The following is a 19,579-nucleotide window of genomic DNA, read 5'->3' on the forward strand; positions in this document are numbered from 1 at the left end:
CATATCTTTCCCTCGTGCCCGGAACAATGCTGGAGAGGATGTGGATCCCTAGGAAACCTGTCACACATTCTATGGGAGTGTTCCAAAATTAAGAAATATTGGAACATGATTTCTATTTTACTAGAAAAAATAACACAAACTCCTATTAATCTTAATGCGCATCTAATACTGTTACTGATAGGAGTTGACAAATTACCGAGTATACAAGGAGCAATAGTCGACCTCCTTGTAATAAACACGATGTTCCGTGTAATGGGGCCCTAAGGGGGATATTAATTACCCTTAGAGGACCGGGCCAATTTAAATTTTTGCGTTTTCATTTTTCCCTCCTTGTGCTTAAAAGGCCATAGCACTTGCATTTTTTTTTTGCACCTAGAAACCCACATGAGCCCTTATTTTTTGTGCCACTAATTGTACTTTGCAATGACAGGCTGAATTTTTTAATAAAGTACACTGCGAAACCAGAAAAAAATTCAAAGTGTGGTGAAATTGAAAAAAAAAACACATTTCTTTTATTTGGGTTTTTTCATTTTTACGCCATTCATCCTGGGGTAAAACTGACTTGTTATGCATGTTCCTCAAGTCGTTACAATTACAAGGATATGTAACATGTATAACTTTCATTGTATCTGATGGCCTGTAAAAAATTCAAACCATTGTTAACAAATATATGTCACGGAACGGCCGGTCTCAGCCCGGATCATCACGGCCGGTACTTAAAGGGAACCTGTCACCCCCCGTGCCGGGGTGACAGGCTCCCGACCCCCCGTTAGAGACCCCTATACTTACCTCATCGCGCCGGGTCCCGCTTCTGAAGATGGTCGGGTCCCGGAGATCTCAGCCGCCGCAGCCCGGTGCGCGCGCTGAGAGATGAGTCCAACACCCATAGAGAATGACAGGAGAGTCCAGCGCTCCGTCATTCTCTATGAGCGTTGGACTCATCTCTCAGCGCGCGCACCGGGCTGCGGCGGCTGAGATCTCCGGGACCCGACCATCTTCAGAAGCGGGACCCGGCGCGATGAGGTAAGTATAGGGGTCTCTAACGGGGGGTCGGGAGCCTGTCACCCCGGCACGGGGGGTGACAGGTTCCCTTTAAGTACCAGCCGGATGATCTTTCCTCTGTGGAGCTCTGATGCGGGCGCATCAGCGCGCGCCCGCATCAGAGCTTCCCATAGCACAGAGTGAAGCAAGCGGCCGGAGCCGCTCGCTTCACTGTGTGAACTGACAGGTCCTTCTGTGGGCGGAATTCATTGAATTCCGTCCGCAAATAATGGACCTGTCAGTTGTTTGCGGCGCCGTATGGGAACCGGCCGGAGAGCACACGATGTGTGTACGCTCCGGCCGGGATCCCATAGCAAATAATGCTATGTTCCAGCCCGCAAATCTACGGCTGTAGTTCTGCGGCGAGAACTACGGCCGTAGATTTACGTAGTGTGAACATAGCCCTATGCTGCATAGCTATGCAGCATAGATCGATGAGATAGGCACATTGATTGCTTCCGGCTGCTGCAGCCAAAAGCAATCGAGTGCCGAGCCGGGATTAGCGCCATTACGGTGCTGACCCCTGACGGGGTAAGATGTGTGGATTGCTCCTCCCCGCTAGACACCAGGGAACGGCTGCATCAAGTAAGCGGATGCAGCTGTCAACTTTGACAGCTGCATCTGATTACTTTATTAGCGGGCATGGTGATTGGACCGTGCCCGCTAATAGCCGCAGCCCCGGGCTACGAGCTGCACCCAGGACCGTGGCGGTCCACAGAGCGGCCGCCGCGCAGCCCCGCTCTGAACACATGGAGGCGGCCCTGGACGTACGGGTACGTCCAGGGTCGCCTAGGGGTTAAAGGTACCGTAACAATATTTTTGTGAATGTTTTTTGTGCCTTTTTTTTTTTTTGCTAACCAGCAATTAAAGGCAACTTTTTTTTTAATCTGCTTGTTTTAAATATTCACCCAATAATTCACATAATCTGGGATTTGTGCCCAAATTATCATTTGTGCAATTAAAAAAAAAAAAAAATCACACAAACAGGTGCAGGCCTATGTCTGGTCAGCATCAGGTGAATTTGTCGGCCGATTTTTTGTGGTTATTTTGTTATTTTTATTCACAAATTTATGAACACAGTATTTGTTAAAAGTGAATTTTTCTTTTGTGTCAAACAGGATGCATCCAGAAAATGTTGCCGTTTTGGGGCTTTTATTGCATGTATATTGGCGTTCACCCCCTAATTCTTCAATAGAAAGCCTGTAGTCACATGATAAAGAATCACATGACTTGTACTGAAAACAACGCAGGGGATGAAACGCCAGAGATAAAACGAGGAACTACCACTAAAACGGCCAGAAAGCAGGAAAAACTCCTGGCAGTTTATTTAGCCCCAAAAGACAATCTGTGTCTTACAGAAGCCGTAAAGTGTCAGTCAGCGACATCTCTCCGCACATATGACATAGCTTTCTTATAACACGCAGTTGTCATTAGTAACAATCCTTTCACCTCTCCGTCCTCCCATACACTGCCGCCAGCTTCCCACCAGAGGGCGAATCACCTCAGCTCCCTTCTCCTTCCCTGTCACCACTAGAAGACGTACACTGAAACGCTTCAGCCCTCCCAGCCTCCCCACTAACGGCCGCTTACAACTTCTGCCTCAAACTCATACTAACCACGCTACAAGGATTTACCAGAGCGTCCAACCAATCACAACTCGCGTTCCTGCACACTGCCAACTGTCAGAGCCGCCTAGTGATTGGCTGTCCTTTCTCTCTGCACCTATTGGCTGGGAGAGCCTCGGTGGGCGGAGTTCTCCAGGGAAGTGTATTGCAGGGTTACTGTACGGGTGTCCGTCGCTTCCGGTACATACCGAGTAGCTGGATTGCCGGTGGCTCTGTTTACCTGGACTGTTCCGGCGGGAGAGCTGGGAGTGATGTTCGCCCGTGTGCCTCGGACTGTACGCTGACAGGCGTCATGTATTTCCTTAGCGGCTGGCCCAAGAGGCTGCTATGCCCCTTGAAGAGTGTGGAGAAGCCGTTCCATATCCAGCCAGACCCGCAGCGCCTATTCCTGGCAGTGTTATCCCACACTCAGCTCAGTATCTGGTACAGCAGGGTGAGTGAGCAGACGTGTTGTCATGTTACCCTCCAGCTGCTGCCTGTCCCCGGTGTGTGGTGACAGCCGGTACCATTCCCCCGTACACAGCTCTATGGGAGCTTCTGTGTATCGGTGACATCTGGGCAGTAATGTAGCCATTACCCATTGGTCTTAGTGGTGGCTACAAACACTGACAATAAGATGTCACAATAGATACAGTGCAGGTGTCTCATAGTGTAGAGGAGGTCACAGATACATAGGTCAGAGGTTATCTGTTCATATTCCTATCAGACACTTCATTGATGTGAGTCTATTGTAGATTGTAACCATTATGGTTGTCTGTGGCGCTCACTCCTGGTACTATTACATGTCACCTGTGCACATTATAAGGTGGTGACCTCAGATGTGCGGCTCTCCAGCTGTTGTATTACATAGCTCATGGTGTTTGTCATGCGTCTATGATATTACACTCTTACTATTAGATTTGCACATCACATGTGCGTATAGTTGGTGAACAGCTCATTCTCTTTGCCACGTCTTCATGCTGTTATGCTCCATTACTATATGATGAGATCTGTTTACTTGCCACATGTGCACATAACATATAGTTATTATTGAACAGCTCTTGTTTATGTTTCAAAGTGAAACGTCGAATCCGTTGTTCCCAAAGCAGTTAGTTATTTAAAGGGATTAGTTGGGATGCAATTTTTATTTTCAGGTAAGTTGTAAAAGTTAAAATAAACAAAAGACAACAAAACCTATACTTACCTTCTAGCTCCCTTGTCATCACCATTCTGATAGAACCCTGCTCCCACTGTGCAGCATTTCTAGGAGCGGGGCTGTAACGTGGAAATATTCAGCCAGTCGGTGCCTGAGGAGGAGGAGGAGGAGGTGATGTGGCCAGTGGTTGAGCAGAGAAAAAAAATAATAGCCCCCAGGGTAATCCCTTTCAAGATCCATTCACACTTACAGGATCTGCAACAGATTTGATGCTGCGTTCCATCTTTTGGTTACATCAATGTCTGCAGCCTCAAATCTGCAGAAGTTCCTGTACAAAGGAGTGGACCCTAAGGCCTCATTGACACCTCCATATTGCGGGCTGCGCTACAAATGTGTATCAGTAGTGCTCCATGCTTCACAGAGCATTACATTGAACATAGCAAACCTTGCTGCAAATGCGGTGTGGACAGGACCAGTAAAATACGGTGGTCCTATGTTCTGTCCCCAACTATGGACATGTAAATAAGGCCTTAGGCTATATTCACATGTTCCGTAAGTCTGTCCCGAATTGCTGTACTGCAATTTCTTAAAAATTGCTGCTGATATTGTCCCATGGAAGTCTATAGGAACATCCGTAACTTTTGCAGATCCATAAAAAGTACGGAGGAGTAATCATTGTAAACCATGCCCACTTAGTTAACTATTTCCTTTCCCCTTCTTTGCTGATCCTCAAAGAATACAGATTACGGATGGATTATGGACATATTTTTTGCGGATTGCAGACATTGTATACGATCCTGAAAAAAAAAACTACTGAATGTGTGAATGTAGCCTAAAGGGGTGACAGTCTGCTAGAAATTTAAGAACAAATCGCAATCTAAGTGTTTCTAGTTGGAGGACATGGTACTACACTGTGTGAAACTACATAATCAATGCTAGTAGTGTCAGTTCATAGGGGCACACCTATTCAGCAAGGGTGAATTGTATAATTCTATGGGTAACAACTTGGGAACGTCACAAGAGTTACATCATACTGCGGTCCTGAATTGTTATTTCTTGGAAAATTAAAGGGGAACTCCACATAAGATAAACTCCATGTAAGATAATATGAGCTAAAATCCTTATTGTGGGGCTCAACCTCAAAGATAAAAGATGCTCGATCATAATATGTGCGTGGAGATGAGAAGAAAAAAAAATTAAAAAGTTGTTTACTTTATTCCAATATCAGCGTTACAGGTAAAGAATACAGTGTGCTGTTTGGTGTTACAGGTAGTAACTGTGTACTGTGTGCTGTGTGGGTGAGACCACAATGAAATGATAAAGTACTGCAAATAATTCAGTAACACAATGAAACTGCAATGTGTGAACACAGCCTAGATGTTCTGCAACAGCTTTGGGAAGGGTGGGGGGCTGTAATGAACAGCTGAGGGAAAACATTGCATTCTGGAACCTGTAGTACTGTGTACAACTGCTCAACCAGGAAGTACAGCCACACAATACAGAACAAAACACCCCCAAACAAATGGATTTTTGGTAGTTTCAAAACTGGGATAGATAGGTAAGTCATGCTATTTTCTTCTGCAGAAGGTTCATTTTTTTACCTCTACCTGGAGTTCCCCTTTAGGGTCTTATTAGACAAAGTAAATCACTTGTTTAGTGACCAACAACAGTTTTTCTTCCTTGGTTGGATAACCCTGATAGAAATGAAATATAGCTGTTTATTTATTCTTTTTTCATTTTTGTGGGAAAAAAACTCTCAAATTAAAACTAGTTTGGACCTGATAGGGAATTCTTTGCGCTTTTAAAAAGGATATAATAATAATATTATATAAAAATATATTGCTATTTTTAGTTTTCATCAGAGGAATCAAAAGTGGGAAAAACAAACTATTTGTTGGTTTCTACACAGGTGATTTACCCGTAGACCACAGCTCCAACATGTTTGGGCCCTGGGATACACTATATGTTTCTATCTCCAGACCCAAACATGTTGGAGCCGTGGTCCATTATTCCCTTAGTGTGTTAGTAGAGCTGTGCTTTGTGGCTATTTAGTTAGTGTCCCATTCTCAACCCTTATTAGCTCCTGGGTTCCTGGCTGTTCCTACAACAGCATAGTAGATAAGAAGTGGCACTCCACAAATCTTGGGAAGGTAATGTTTATTCATCTTTTGGTGTGATGGGTAAAATAAACATCAGCTTTGCTGGATTGTTTAAATGCATCTTCTCTACTACACAGTTGTCTATTGTGGACCTTATATTGGGTCACCTGGGAGCCAAACACCCACCATAGGACTACAGATCTGTTCACTGTGCTGTTCTACTTGCATGTTGACTCTTCCCACGTATATACCCACAGATGGGAGGAAAATCTTGGCTCTTCACTTTTAATAATCAGTGGCATCAGATTTGGGAAAGCACAGCCTGTACTCTAAGGGTACAATGACGCACGGCAGATTTCTTGCAGAAAGTTCTGTGACTGTCCCATTGAACTTAGTGTCCTGTCCTTAGCAGGCACTGGTGCATCAGCAGTGAATTCCCTGCTGCATCATAATTCATTACGATGCAGTAATTCCCATTCACAGGTATACTGAACATGGCAGTGTGCATGGGGCCTTATTTTCATTTATTTTTATTCTTCTTTATCCTATTGTGTTTTTCTGGTATGTGCCCATGTTGTGATCTTTATTGCAACGCCGAAAAAAAAACTATTGCTTTAAAAAACAAACCCTGCTTTACTTTCATAACATGGAGTCTCATATACTGCTTTGCTCTTCTTCCTGTCTTCAATTTACTGTTTAATGCACATTTTTGGTAACTGAGAAGGCTTTTGAACATTTTGAGCCTGCAGGCAGGAACGAGGACACTAAAGAAGTACTGATACAAATAAAGCAAGTTCTTACATAGAGAAGTCAGGAACAGCTGCTACAATCTGTAAAATTACTTTTATTGGTGAGAATAAGAGCTTCTTCATGATTTTGTATGTATCCTCTATAAGATAAATGAAATGGAGGCATTCTGAGCTGGTGCGTAAAAGAGCAACTTGTATAGGTAAAGAGGACATAGAATACTGTATTGCTGAAAGGCAGCTCCCATTGGTTATGCTGCCGCAAAGTCATTCAGTAAATGGCTGTTCACAATGACCAATTGCTGGCATGTAACCAGTAGAATACACATGCTCGATGGCTTTTTTTTTTTTTTCCTGAGAAAACTCTATGGGGGAGATTTATCAAACATGGTGTAAAGTGAAACTGGTTCAGTTGCCCCTAGCAACAAATCAGATTCCACCTTTAATTTTCCCAAGAGTCTGTGAGGAATGAAAAATGGAATCTGATTGGTTGCTAGGGGCAACTGAGCCAGTTTTATTTGACACCAGTTTGATAAATCTCCCCCTATATGTTATCTAGGAGTCAGTAGGTAAATAGGTTGGTAGCTGGCAATTGAGTTTGGCCATCATTAATGGATATGGCCAGATAAGTTTGACAGAACTTTTAAGAGACCATTGTGTAATGATTGGTATATTTGAAAGGGGTTTTCTAAGTTTATGAAAATAAGTGAAAAATTCTCCGGGTTTGTAATATATTTTGTTGTCCACTTCCCCATTCAAGATGTATTGTTTGCTGACAGTGCATGAAAACTCAGACTGCAAATCAGAAACATGGTTAGTCCTGCTCTCAGCTTGGAAGTGGATACACTTTCATCCTGTTTAGGCAATGCTCTGTGAGCTAAACAGCTGACTTGTAGTGTAATATGAGTGTGATTTATGGTGCTGTGTGTGCTTAGTGCCATACAGCCTCTATCAGTTGTATGTGAGGCATGTATACTTACTGTACATACTTGTATATGCATAGCTATGTGCATAATGTCTCCTGTTCCCTAGTGCAAGAAGTCAACTTGGGGCCCCCCTTTCTCGACCAAGCAATGCTATTGCTGTGTATATATATTTACCAAGACTGATATTACCAATAATACCAGTACATTGGAAGCAAATATTATCACCATACATAATACCGCCATACTGTTATAGACCAAATCCAGTATACTAACACCACCGCTGCTACTGAATAACCCACTGTACGCAGATCACTATCACCTTATCCAGTCATATAGAGGTGGATGCAGCTCTACACAGGTTCATATACACCATATACATTATAGCACAGTTATTTATTTATTTTTCCAAGATGTTTTATTAGTGGCATTTTTAGAGTATGGCACATACATAGTGATATTCATCTAAAGAAAAATGACAAAAAAAGTCACGCACAGGAGACATAAGCAGTATGTTTTTATTTCGTAACAATAATAGAAGCCATTTAAAGGGGTAGTGCGGCGGTAAAGAATTATTCACAAACTAACACACATTACAAAGTTATGGCGAACAGCTCCGACTGTCCCGAATGCCGTCCGCCCTCTGCAGCGTCATCTGATGCTCAGCCGCGATTGGCTGAGCATAACTGTGCTCAGCCAATCGTGGCTGAGCAGTTGTGACGCGGCGGAGGGGGGACGGACGGCAGCGACTTGGCCGTCCGTCCAAAGATGACGTTTGGCACAAGATGGCGGACGGCCCTCAACACGGATCAGGTAATGTATAATGCACCAACACTTCCGGGTACACGGGTGGGGGTGGTGGGACACGGGGAACGGGGCAATTCACAGACATAACCTACATTACAAAGTTGTATAACTTTGTAATGTGTGTTATTCTGTGAATAATTTCTGAGCGCCGCACTACCCCTACAATATGTAAAGTTATATAATTACATAGAATACAATAAAGTATCATTAGAAAACCTTAGAAAAACAGCTCTAACAAACAGTATCACCTCAAACATAGTATATGTGGCAGATATATACTAATACTATCAATAAAGCATAACAAAGTATCTGGTAATAGAAGAAAAAGAAAGATTACGTAAGTTGGAGTGCTCCCAGGGTACCTCTTTGAGCGGCCATGCAATACCAGTCATTTTTTTTTAAACTGATTCACAATAGGTTCTCTCTCTTCAGTAGTGAAGTCATGAATTAGGAATTGTTTCTATTTAGTCATAAACATTTTTGTTGATTTTTCTTTAGTATGTAGTAAATCTAAGAGTTCCCAATGAAATATTTCCTTTAGGGTGCCTTCACACCTACTGGATCCACAGCAGATCTCACTTCTGCGGATTCGCAGCGAGATCAGCTGCGGATCCAGTATCAATTCACCCCTATGAGAGCACATACTCGCAGCGGGATTGACATCCCGCTGTGAATATGTGCTTTAACCCCTCGCTGTCCGCATAAGCCCATCCCCCGCTGCATCCTGCAGCCCGCTGCCGAGAGCATACAGTACCTGCTCGGCAGCGGGCTGCTGGATGCGGCCGGGGATGCGGGATGCGGCGGCGGGGCTGCGGACAGCGAGGGGTTATCATAGGGGTGAATGGTTCCGGATCCACAGCGGTTCTCGCTTCGATTCCGCAGAAGTGAGATCCGCTGTGGATCCGGTAGGTGTGAAGGCACCCTTAAGGTAGATATTATTTCGGATATAGAAGGTATAGTGTCTAGCAACCAGTGTCTTAGTAAACATTTTAGGGAAACCAATAATGTTAGGTGAATCCCTTTTGAAGAGATTATATGGTTCATAGAAGTAGCAGAATTGTCTTTAATGAAATGAAAAAGATAGCTAAGAGAGAGAAGAGGTATTGCATGACCCCATGTGGATAAAAGATAGAGCCGTACTGAATCCCAAAATTCCTGAACACGTACACAGGACCAAGCACAGTGATACATATCCACCTTAGGAAGTGCACATTTTGGGCAACATTTCAGGTAATGGGCAGGTGAAGTAGAAGAAGAAAAGTTAAAAGCGTATATGGCCTTATAAATAAAACGGAAATGTATTTCCCGTAACACAACATTAGGAGTGGCAGAATGCACAAATTGATACCCCCTCAGAATTTGTTGTGTCAAATCCGTAGAAGGAAGTATGGAGGACCATTTATATTGAAATATTTGTTGAGATAAATTTCTTTGTGATCGTGATCTAAGTTCTCCATAAGTATGTGATAAAGAATTATGTACAGATTGTCAAAATCCATATTACATTCTGCCTATAGCACAGTTATGTTTAGTGACTCACAGGGGACGTGTTCTCTGATCGGAGTTCTTCCTTTTTCATCTTCTCCATTTGCCCTGGGCCATTATGAGAACTTCTCCGAGCCACAAATCCACAGAATCTGCCAGACAGACATATTAGGCTCCTCACTCTGGCACCATCCTCATCTATATACACACTGCACATCTGTATTGTCCCCTTTACACCCTCGTTTAGTGGGTAGGATGACTCTATGTGACCCCCTTATAGTATATGCCCCCCCTCTGAGTAGACCACTATAGTACATGCATTCCTCTGTGCATGCCCTATTGTATATGCCCCCCGTGTAATCCCCTTTATAGAAGCCCCCTGTGTAGTCTCCGTTTATAGAAGCCCCCTGTGGAGTCTCCCTTTATAGAAGCCCCCTGTGGAGTCTCCCTTTATAGAAGCCCCCTGTGGAGTCTCCCTTTATAGAAGCCCCCTGTGGAGTCTCCCTTTATAGAAGCCCCCTGTGGAGTCTCCCTTTATAGAAGCCCCCTGTGGAGTCTCCCTTTATAGAAGCCCCCTGTGGAGTCTCCCTTTATAGAAGCCCCCTGTGGAGTCTCCCTTTATAGAAGCCCCCTGTGGAGTCTCCCTTTATAGAAGCCCCCTGTGGAGTCTCCCTTTATAGATGCTTCCAGTGCAAAGCAGATTAGAAAAAAAAACAAAACCTACTCACCTAACAACACGCTCCCTGTCGGCTGTCTTCTCCTCTTCTTCCCCTGCTGGTGAGCGGCTCACTGGTGGTGTCCCCGGTATTCCTGGGCAGTGCACACACCAGGGAGCTCTGTGTGCGCTGGGGCTAGTACTTCCGGCACAGGGAGCGTCTCCTGACCCGGAAGTGCTCCCACCCCCTGGCACACACAGAGCTCCCTGGTATGTGCACCGACCAGGAATCCCGGGGACACCCCCAGGGAGCCGCTCACCAGCCGGGGGCAGTCGGAAACTGCGTCTTGTGACCGCAAGCAAAACACTGCTTGTGGTCACAAGATTGGGTGATTTGACGGGACGGGGGGCGGTGGCGTAGCGCGGGCCCCCCCCTGCTGGCGGGCCGGGTCGTAGCAGCGACCGCGGTAGCTACGCCACTGGCTATGTGCGCTGCTCAAACTTGTTCTATTGGAGCCTCACTCAAAAGATGCCTGGGCCTCACCAGACTGACCAGAAGGATGACAGGGCCTCACCATCTGTGGTGGAAGTCCACCGAAACATAAAAACTATTGCCCAGTCTACCCTTCATTTGTCTTATGAACTATGTATAAAAATTTAAACAAAGTACAAAATGACCTAATAATGTCCCTAAACCCGTAATTGTTGTAGTCTGAGAAAGGATTGTGCAGCTTATAGTCATATTTATGAAGAAGGCTTCACCAGTAACTAGGGGGTGCCTCACAGTTTGAGAAGCACAGCTCTATAGTACTGCTACTTGCAGCCACAACAGCTGATAATAGGGTTCTGGGCATGGCCGTCTCCATTATCATATATTTTTTTTCTGGGTGGGGGGGGGATATGCATGTTAAGAGTGTCCTACATTTTATATGCTAAATAATTTATTGCCTTAGCTCCTATGTATGGCTGTAACTGTGTTAATCATACATTTATGATAACTTTTTTCTGCCATTACAATCCTCTGCATGCCTTCACAAATTATTGTGACATTGGACAGTATGATGAATATTGGCGCTAAGTGCTCTGCATTACTAACAAAATGAGTACTTGCCATAGTCTGCCACTTTTCTTTGTTTCCTTGCCCAAAAATGACCTTGCATTCTGCATACATAGGAACTGTGTAGAGTTTTCTCCGTAGGCCCCGTTCCCACTGAGCAAAACTAGCGGAATGCCGTTAGCCTCCTTCTCATAATGGGAGTCTATGGGAGGTGCGCGCTCCTTCGCTGTCCGCGCTGAAGAATGAACATGTTCATTCTTCAGCACGAACAAAGCAGGAGCACCCACCTCCCATAGACTCCCATTATGAGAAGGAGGCTAACTGCAATTCCGCTAGTTTTGCTCAGTGGGAACGGGGCCTAACAGTGACTACATCATTGGGCGACTGATGAACTTTGTCCTGCAAAGTGTAGATTTTGTTAAAGGCAGTTGCTTGCCAATTATTACAATTCCTGTGTCTCTGAATTTTTTTAAAAAAAATCTACAGTAACCTATAAAACATTTAAATGGGTTGGCATACTTGACACTGTTGATAGCAATATGTTTTATCAGGCTCTGCACTTCAGGCTCTGTCGCTTGTATTGACATTTAAAGGGCATCTTCCTGGCTAGCAATCACCATTCAGGAGGGCTTTTGCTAGGCTGTGTTGACATTGTGCGGCTATTGGCGGAGAGCTGTGTGGCTTGGGTTTTGATAGTATTCTGATAACATTTTCAGTGCATATGCTGCAGTACACAAAAACAGTCAATTTGTGACAGCTGATACTATTAAATTTACATGCTTTTTTTTTTTAAGGTAAATACTATGAAAAGTTACCTTGCAGACTTTCCATTTCCCCAAAAAGTTTCCATGTTTTTTCTTTAAACATTTTATCAAATATGTTAACCAAGAAAAAAAGACTGTGTAAATGGCATACTTGTGAAGTGCTGGCGCTAATACTGCTGGAAAATCCCTCTGTTTTATGTAAATTCTGTTTGTTCTGTCAAAAAGAATTTGTTACACATTGTTTAAAGTATGGGGAAAATTTATCAAGCTTTCTTTATACCACGATTCTCTTTGTTGCCCATAACAAATTGAAGTTCAGGTAGCTAGGAAAGGTTTAATTAAATTATTTATTTGCCCCTTCAGTTAGGCATGATGCGGGTTTTGGCCAAAATTGTAAATTAGATTTTGAATGCACCCCCTTCATTATGGCTCCTCCACTTACACTAAAGCGGAAAGTGCAGACTCTAGTGTCTGCTCCCATGTCATTGAACGTCCCACTGCCATGGCATAGTAAGATAACAATGCTCCTTCCTCTGCTCCGCTGTTTTATTCTGCAGACAGATTAGCCAAGCTGGAGCATAAGGGAGGAATCGAGCACCCCCTCCACTGACCTGGCCTGAGAAGAGAGCGGAGTGAGTATGTGCTCTTCTCTCTCTCTCTCTTAAATCTAATCCCTCTCATGTTGGGGGGACCTAGGTCATGGCTGAAAAATCCTGCATGAGGAAGAGGAAGGTCACTCATAAGAGTTTGGAGTGGGGTGGGTCAGTAGTCAGGGCCCTGGATTTGTGTGGGGAGTTGGCTTCTGCCTTGATTCTAAGTGCTGCACTCTGGTGTCTCTGACACTCGCATAGACAACGCATACCAACCCACCACTCGGCAATGAAGTGAGTCTAGTACCCCATTCTGGAGGTCAGACCCCCACAATCAGACACTTATTCTCTATCCTGTGGCTGGGCATAAGATTTAGGGGCTGGAAATACCCCTTCAACCCTCAATATAAAAAGGAAATTAGCACAGGAAGATATAGATCTCACTCAAGGGTGCATGGTCCCAGGTCCTAACACACACTATAGAAAAGGTCCTAGGCGGCACTTCCACTGTGAATTCCTATCTTATTCACCTTACAAGCGTGAATAAAAATGGAATTCACCATGGAGGTGCTGCCTCTTATTTCATGGAGGGATGGGCAGCCAATGGCAGATTATTTTTTGACACGTTGAAGCGGAAGGAACCATCAGTAATTGACGTGGCTACATTAGAATCGCATCATAGAGGGCCGGGGTTTCCTCTCACTGCGAAATCCGCTGCGGATCCAATGCCAGTTAATCCCAATTAGAATATGTACTCGCAGCATGTATGTAAGTTAACCCCTGCCGGCCAGAGCATACATCACCTTCTCTGCGCTCCGGCTTGCTTCGGGGGTTCTTTGGCTGGACGTCCCGCTCAGCCAATCAGTGGCTGTGGCAAGGCAGCGCGCTGATTGGCTGAGCGGGACAGGCAGACGCAGAGAGGCCCGAAGCAAACCGGAGCGTGGAGCAGGTGATGTATGCTCTGACCGGCGGAGGGGTTAACTAACATACTCTCAGCAGGATGTCAATCCCGCTGCCAGTATGTATTCACGTAGGGATGAACTGTCACTGGATCCGCAGCGGATCCGGTGTGTGTGTGTGTGTGTGTGTGTGTGTGTGAAGGCACCCTAAAGGGTAATTTTTCCTCTTGCTGCAGTAAATACAAGACAGTGATTTGGAGACATCAGGATCCCCAGAATTAGACAGGAGCCAACTACCCTCACCAGAACTACTGCCCCTACCCAGGATAGCGCTGTGAGTGACAGCCACCTCTCACCTCAACTTGCAGAATGTGTCCCACATTTATCTGTAACAGGACTCTTCATCATAATGGCCAGAACACTACACCACTGAACTAAGCTGTGAATAAATTATAAGTTCAGTCCGTGCTATGCATCCAGCACATGGGCCATATATCACTATACACAGATGTGTGATAGGGCCTATAAATCACCTTTCTGCATGGCCTAACATGGACCAGAGATCACTGCTGATGTCAACCAGAAAACAATCACCTTTGCTAATAGTTGTGAAAAAGTTATAAAAATAGAGAATATATAATCATAAACAATTGCCAGGAAAAAAAGAAAAATAAAAAAATATATTTTTTTCGAATTATTCTTTTATTTTCTCTCATTTGTGTCACTCTGGCCCAAGTTTTTCAATATTATACACACTCTACGTTACATTACTCTACATCTTGAGAAGAAATAGTGGGAGTAAGTAGACAGACTGCTGGTGGCACAGAATCGATGTGTGGAACTTCTCTTTCCAAGAAGCATAACAAGTAATATCAGACGGTTTGCTCTTTCTTGTTTAGGGTTGCGTTTATCTCCGGTAGTGCTGTCTCTTAGGGAATACTGTTCAGGGGGCATAGATAACACTAGATAACATGCCCCTAGTTTATTCTCTTCTCATGAAAGATTACATGTCTGTACATGTTTCATTTTTGTACACTATGAGCCAACCATGTTGTCTAAACCTCTGATTTGCTCTGTTAACAGCATTTAGAGAGATCCTTTACCACAGCTATATCTTCTTAGAAAACAGGAGACTTAAATTGTCACTGTCATTACAAAAAATTTTTTTGTAATGAGTGTTGAAACCCACTTAAAGTGTCACTGTCGTGAAATTTTTTTTTGCAGAAATCAATAGTCCAGGCGATTTTAAGAAACTTTGTAATTGGGTTTATTATCAGAAAAATGCATTTTTATCATGAAAAAGCAGTTTGAAGCTCTCCCCCCTGTCTTCATTGTTCTCCTATGGAGAGAGCTAAAGAAAAGACCAAAACAGGACAACAAAGAGTTAATCTACAAATCCCTCACGGGATATCTCCTGTGACAGTCATCAGTGACCTGTCTGAGCTCGGATTACAGCTGTCACCCAGCTCCATGCCTGTAATCCTCTGTTATCTGCTTTCTGCTGCCGGCTAACTCCCTCCTTCCTCCTCCCCCCTCCCCTCTCCCTAGAGCAGACAGGGGACGTCTCCTGCAACAAGTCACAATTTTCAGATTTTTCAGAGTGGATGAAAAAGAGGAAGGAGGGGGGGACCTGGGAAAAGGCTTTTTACATGCAGATAATGGCAGATTTGGCTAATAAACCCAATTACAAAGTTTCTTAAAATCGCCTGGACTATTGATTTCTGCAAAAAAAAAAAAAAATACGACAGTGACTCTTTAAGTTCCATTATAAATCCGACTTTTTTTTTTTCCCCTAACTGTGCACAGTCTTCTCCTGACTCGTTCTCCTGATCAGCATGGGTTTGAACACTCAGACCCAGACTGATCAAAACTTTTGTCCCTATGGCATGTCAAAAGGTTTTTTTTTTGTTTTTTTTTTAACAGTGAGACTTTATTGACTTTTATGGCAGAGGTTGTAGGCATGCTCAGTGACCTGGGCAAATGTCCTTGTGCAGGAAGGGGGAGGATGAGACTTGTGTCCATCACCTATTGTAAATTATTCTCTATCTCTATAGAAGGAGAACATTTCACTGTAATCCTGCCTTTGATGATAGTGAGGAGACTGCAAAAAGTGTTTCCTACAGAACTGAAGTGTTAGACTGTTTATTAGGAATGACAGAGTTAAAAATGCAATATTTTATGATTTTAATTCTATAGATAGTAAATTCCAAAAACAAGAAGAATAATTGCTATTAGTTATGTCTAACATTAAAGCTTTACAGGAAATGTATCATCTTCCTCTTTTCTACAGCTATTTTTATGCTTGTCAGTTCTTATTTGCAACAAATTTTCAGAGAGTACCTGTCATAAAAACTAATTGTTGAAATGTTGTCAGACATGTCAAAAGTTATTGATTAGAGCGGGTCTCAATGCTGATACCCACTCTTATCAAGAGAAATAGGTGAGGAAAGATTGTGGCAGTGCGATGCTGTCCATCAAAATTCCCTACAGAAGTTTATGACAAATTTTGACGTTCTAAGCCGCCAGACGGGGATATGATCGTGCTGCCGCAATCTTTCCCCAGCTATATGTCTCGATCTCTTACTATATGACACAAATGCAACAAAAGGGCTAGCAATACAATATCACTGTTCACACTTTGCAGGTGGCTAAAATACAGACAAAAACAGAAAGATGCAACAACAACCTGCAAGTACTAGAACTTACCGTATATACTAACTCCCCACACCCAGTTTTGTAGGCTTTGTATTAGCCCAAGAGAGGTTAGAGTAGACTATTTGTTAAAATGGTTTGCTAACAACCTAATTTTTTTCAAAACTTTTTGACAGCAGTTTTTGCCATTTCAAATAGAGTGGTACCTTGGTTTAAGAGTAACTAGGATTAAGGGCGTTTTGCAAGAAGAGCTCACCGTTTTTTAAAACAGTAACCTGGTTTAAGAGCTCCCGGTACTGAGTAAGAGGGGCATGGTCTGCATAGTGGGGTCTACAGCACTGTACACTAACCCAGGAAGTCTCCCTCACCTTCTAAATCATAGCAGATCCACTTCAGGCTGGGGCTTGCGTCAGGGGGGACAGGACTGTGGAGGTAATCTCTTGCTGCATTTATGTGCCCACATACTGTATAACCTGCTCATTCTTTTATGCTCCCTGCAATCTCAGTCAGCCCTCGTGTTTCCCATCCTCTCTATTCCTGCTATAATGTGCCTGCACTTGAACTCAGCTATTCACACTGCTCTATGGAAAGGTTTCTGTCACTGTCCTCCTGCACAGCTCTGTGATTCTCACTTCCTGATTGGTCCATGCTGAACACACACCCCTTCCCCATTGCTTTCATGTGACCACACAGACCTCTGACAGCAGCCCTGCTTCTCTATTCTAGCCTGTTGTACTACACTACTGCATTATGGGGATCTGCAGTTCCATCCTGTATCTACAATCTGCTGCTGTTTTTCATTCTTATGCCCTTACTGTACATTATGCACAGTAAGGGAAGTACATTTGCTATACTGTACAGTAACTTATAATTTAACATATTCAGCTGTTTGTCATTATTTGTTTAATCTGTTCTACATGTTATTCAGAATAAAATACCATTATTTTGGGGGTGTGGAACCAATTGTCTGCATTTCATTGATTTCTCATGGAAAAATTTGCTTTGGTTTAAGAGTGGATTTGGATTACAAGCACGGTCCTGGAAGGAATTATGCTCGTAATCCAAGGCACCACTGTATCTGTATTGTGTATACAATGTGGGAAGTTTATACGATAAGTCCTAGCACTTGCAGGTTTCTGTTGCATCTTTGTTTTTGACAGTATTTGCTATATCTCTATATTATGCAAAAACCAAACACCATAATTGTATGATTATTTATATGCCGGGTACTTAGCACCCAATTGTGTGTGTATATGTATGTATGTATATGTATATATATATATATATATATATATATATATATATGTATATATATATATGTATATATATATATGTATATATATATATGTATATATATATATATGTATATATATATATATGTATATATATATATGTATGTATATATATATATGTATATATATATATATATATATGTGTATATATATATATATATATATATACAGTCTCTGAATGTAAGTCAATATATATATATATATACAGTCTCTGAATGTAAGTCAATATAGAAGACTATGTTAATTTTATCTTATCACTGAATATTCCAATAGTCACTTAAAAATTACCTTTAATTATATCATTTAAAACACCAAACACTTTATTGCACAGCCATCACCTTTGCACTTTGTCTTCAGACCTTGTAGCATGTTTCTGGTACCCAAATTGTCCTCTTCTTATATGTTACACTGTATATGTTATGTCAAGACAAAAAAAAAAAAAGAAAAAAAAAAGTCTGTTTGGGTACTGTTCAGACCTGGTTGCGTTTTTGATGCGTTTTTTTTGTCTGTCCATGCGTTTTTTGCACCCAGCTCTTCCTCCTATTGCATATTATACAGTGCATATAGCCATTAGTAGTGGTTATTATCCGTGTGTATTTTCCAGCCGTGTTCCCATATTGCACATATCATTTCATATTGCACTCGTATAATGGTCACAGTCTTTTTTATTGTGCTTAAGTATCACGGTTATAGTCACTACTAAATGTCCCAATTTTCCATTTATAAACTTTCATGGTGCGTTCACACCTACAGGATCTGCAGCTGATTTTCTGCAGCAGATTTCATTTAAATAACTCAACACAGCATCAAATCTGCTGCAGATCTGCTGCAGATCCTGTAGGTGTGAACGCACCCTCAAACAAGAAAATATTTATTTGCTGAAGATATGTTACTTCCCTTGTTCATGGGGTTCACTTCAGTATTCTCATGGTCCGGCCCAACGCGTTTCCGCAGCCTCTCATCAGGGGCCTTGCTGCTTCTTTAACTCTGGAGCTCTGGGGCGTCTGTTGTGTGCTGGTGCATAGCTCAGATGATGTATATATATTGCTTTTTCTAATATCCTTTGTTAGAAAATGCACCTATGGGTATCAGACTAATCACTGCCCATTTGCATAATTGCCATCTGGATTGAGACCAACAGGAGAGGGTTATTATCCCATGCTGTATCTCGGGGTAGGGTGGGTTCTGGCCTACTATCAGGGCTGACAGGTTCCCTTTAAAAGAGGAGTGTGTGTAAGTAACCTAAACAACAAGCTGTCAACAATGAAAGGGAAGGAGCAGCATGTCAGGAGAAGAAGGCATGGTTGCTAAATGTTTTTTTTTTTTTTTTTTGCTAAAATATTTAACTTCATGAGCTCTACAAGTTTATCTATATTAGTTGAGATGGGAATACCCTTTTAAGGGGAGAGATTATTAATTGAAGAGAAATGCTCAATAATTGGTTATAACAACATGTTAACAAATCATTGGCCATTGACCGCACATCTCTTGTCTTCCCTTCACAATTACTGAGCTATATAATAGGCTGTATAAACAAGCGCTGATCAACTAGAGTGGCACTTGTTTACAATGTGACTGGGGCCATCCAGTGCTGATCCAACTCACCCGTCCTCTATTGATAAGGAAAGGACTGCTGATACTGGTCAAATCTATACAGCAAAGCTATACAATTGAGCTACAGAAAAAAAAAAAAAAAGTTAAGACTTCTGATTAAAAAATAAAATACAGAATTTTTATGGATTTTATTTATTTTTACTAATTATGTTTAAAATAAAAAAAATGATTTTGTTTTCTAATGATACAAAGCCT

The 19,579-nt window shown here is 42.6% G+C and overlaps 1 protein-coding gene across 3 annotated transcripts in view; it reads left to right on the forward strand.

Annotated features, from left to right (window-relative positions):
* Positions 1-2,810: 2,810 nt before the first annotated feature.
* Positions 2,811-19,579, forward strand: part of RIC1 (RIC1 homolog, RAB6A GEF complex partner 1) — a 93,508-nt gene continuing 76,739 nt past the window's right edge. For all 3 annotated transcript variants that reach the window (XM_069961932.1, XM_069961934.1, XM_069961933.1), the window contains exon 1: positions 2,811-3,099. In XM_069961932.1, the coding sequence (XP_069818033.1) occupies positions 2,959-3,099 (141 nt within the window). In that variant the 5' untranslated portion in view covers positions 2,811-2,958. The remainder of the gene's footprint in view (positions 3,100-19,579) is intronic.

Source organism: Dendropsophus ebraccatus, chromosome 3 (assembly GCF_027789765.1).
Source record: "Dendropsophus ebraccatus isolate aDenEbr1 chromosome 3, aDenEbr1.pat, whole genome shotgun sequence".
NCBI classification, from domain to species: Eukaryota; Metazoa; Chordata; class Amphibia; order Anura; family Hylidae; genus Dendropsophus; species Dendropsophus ebraccatus.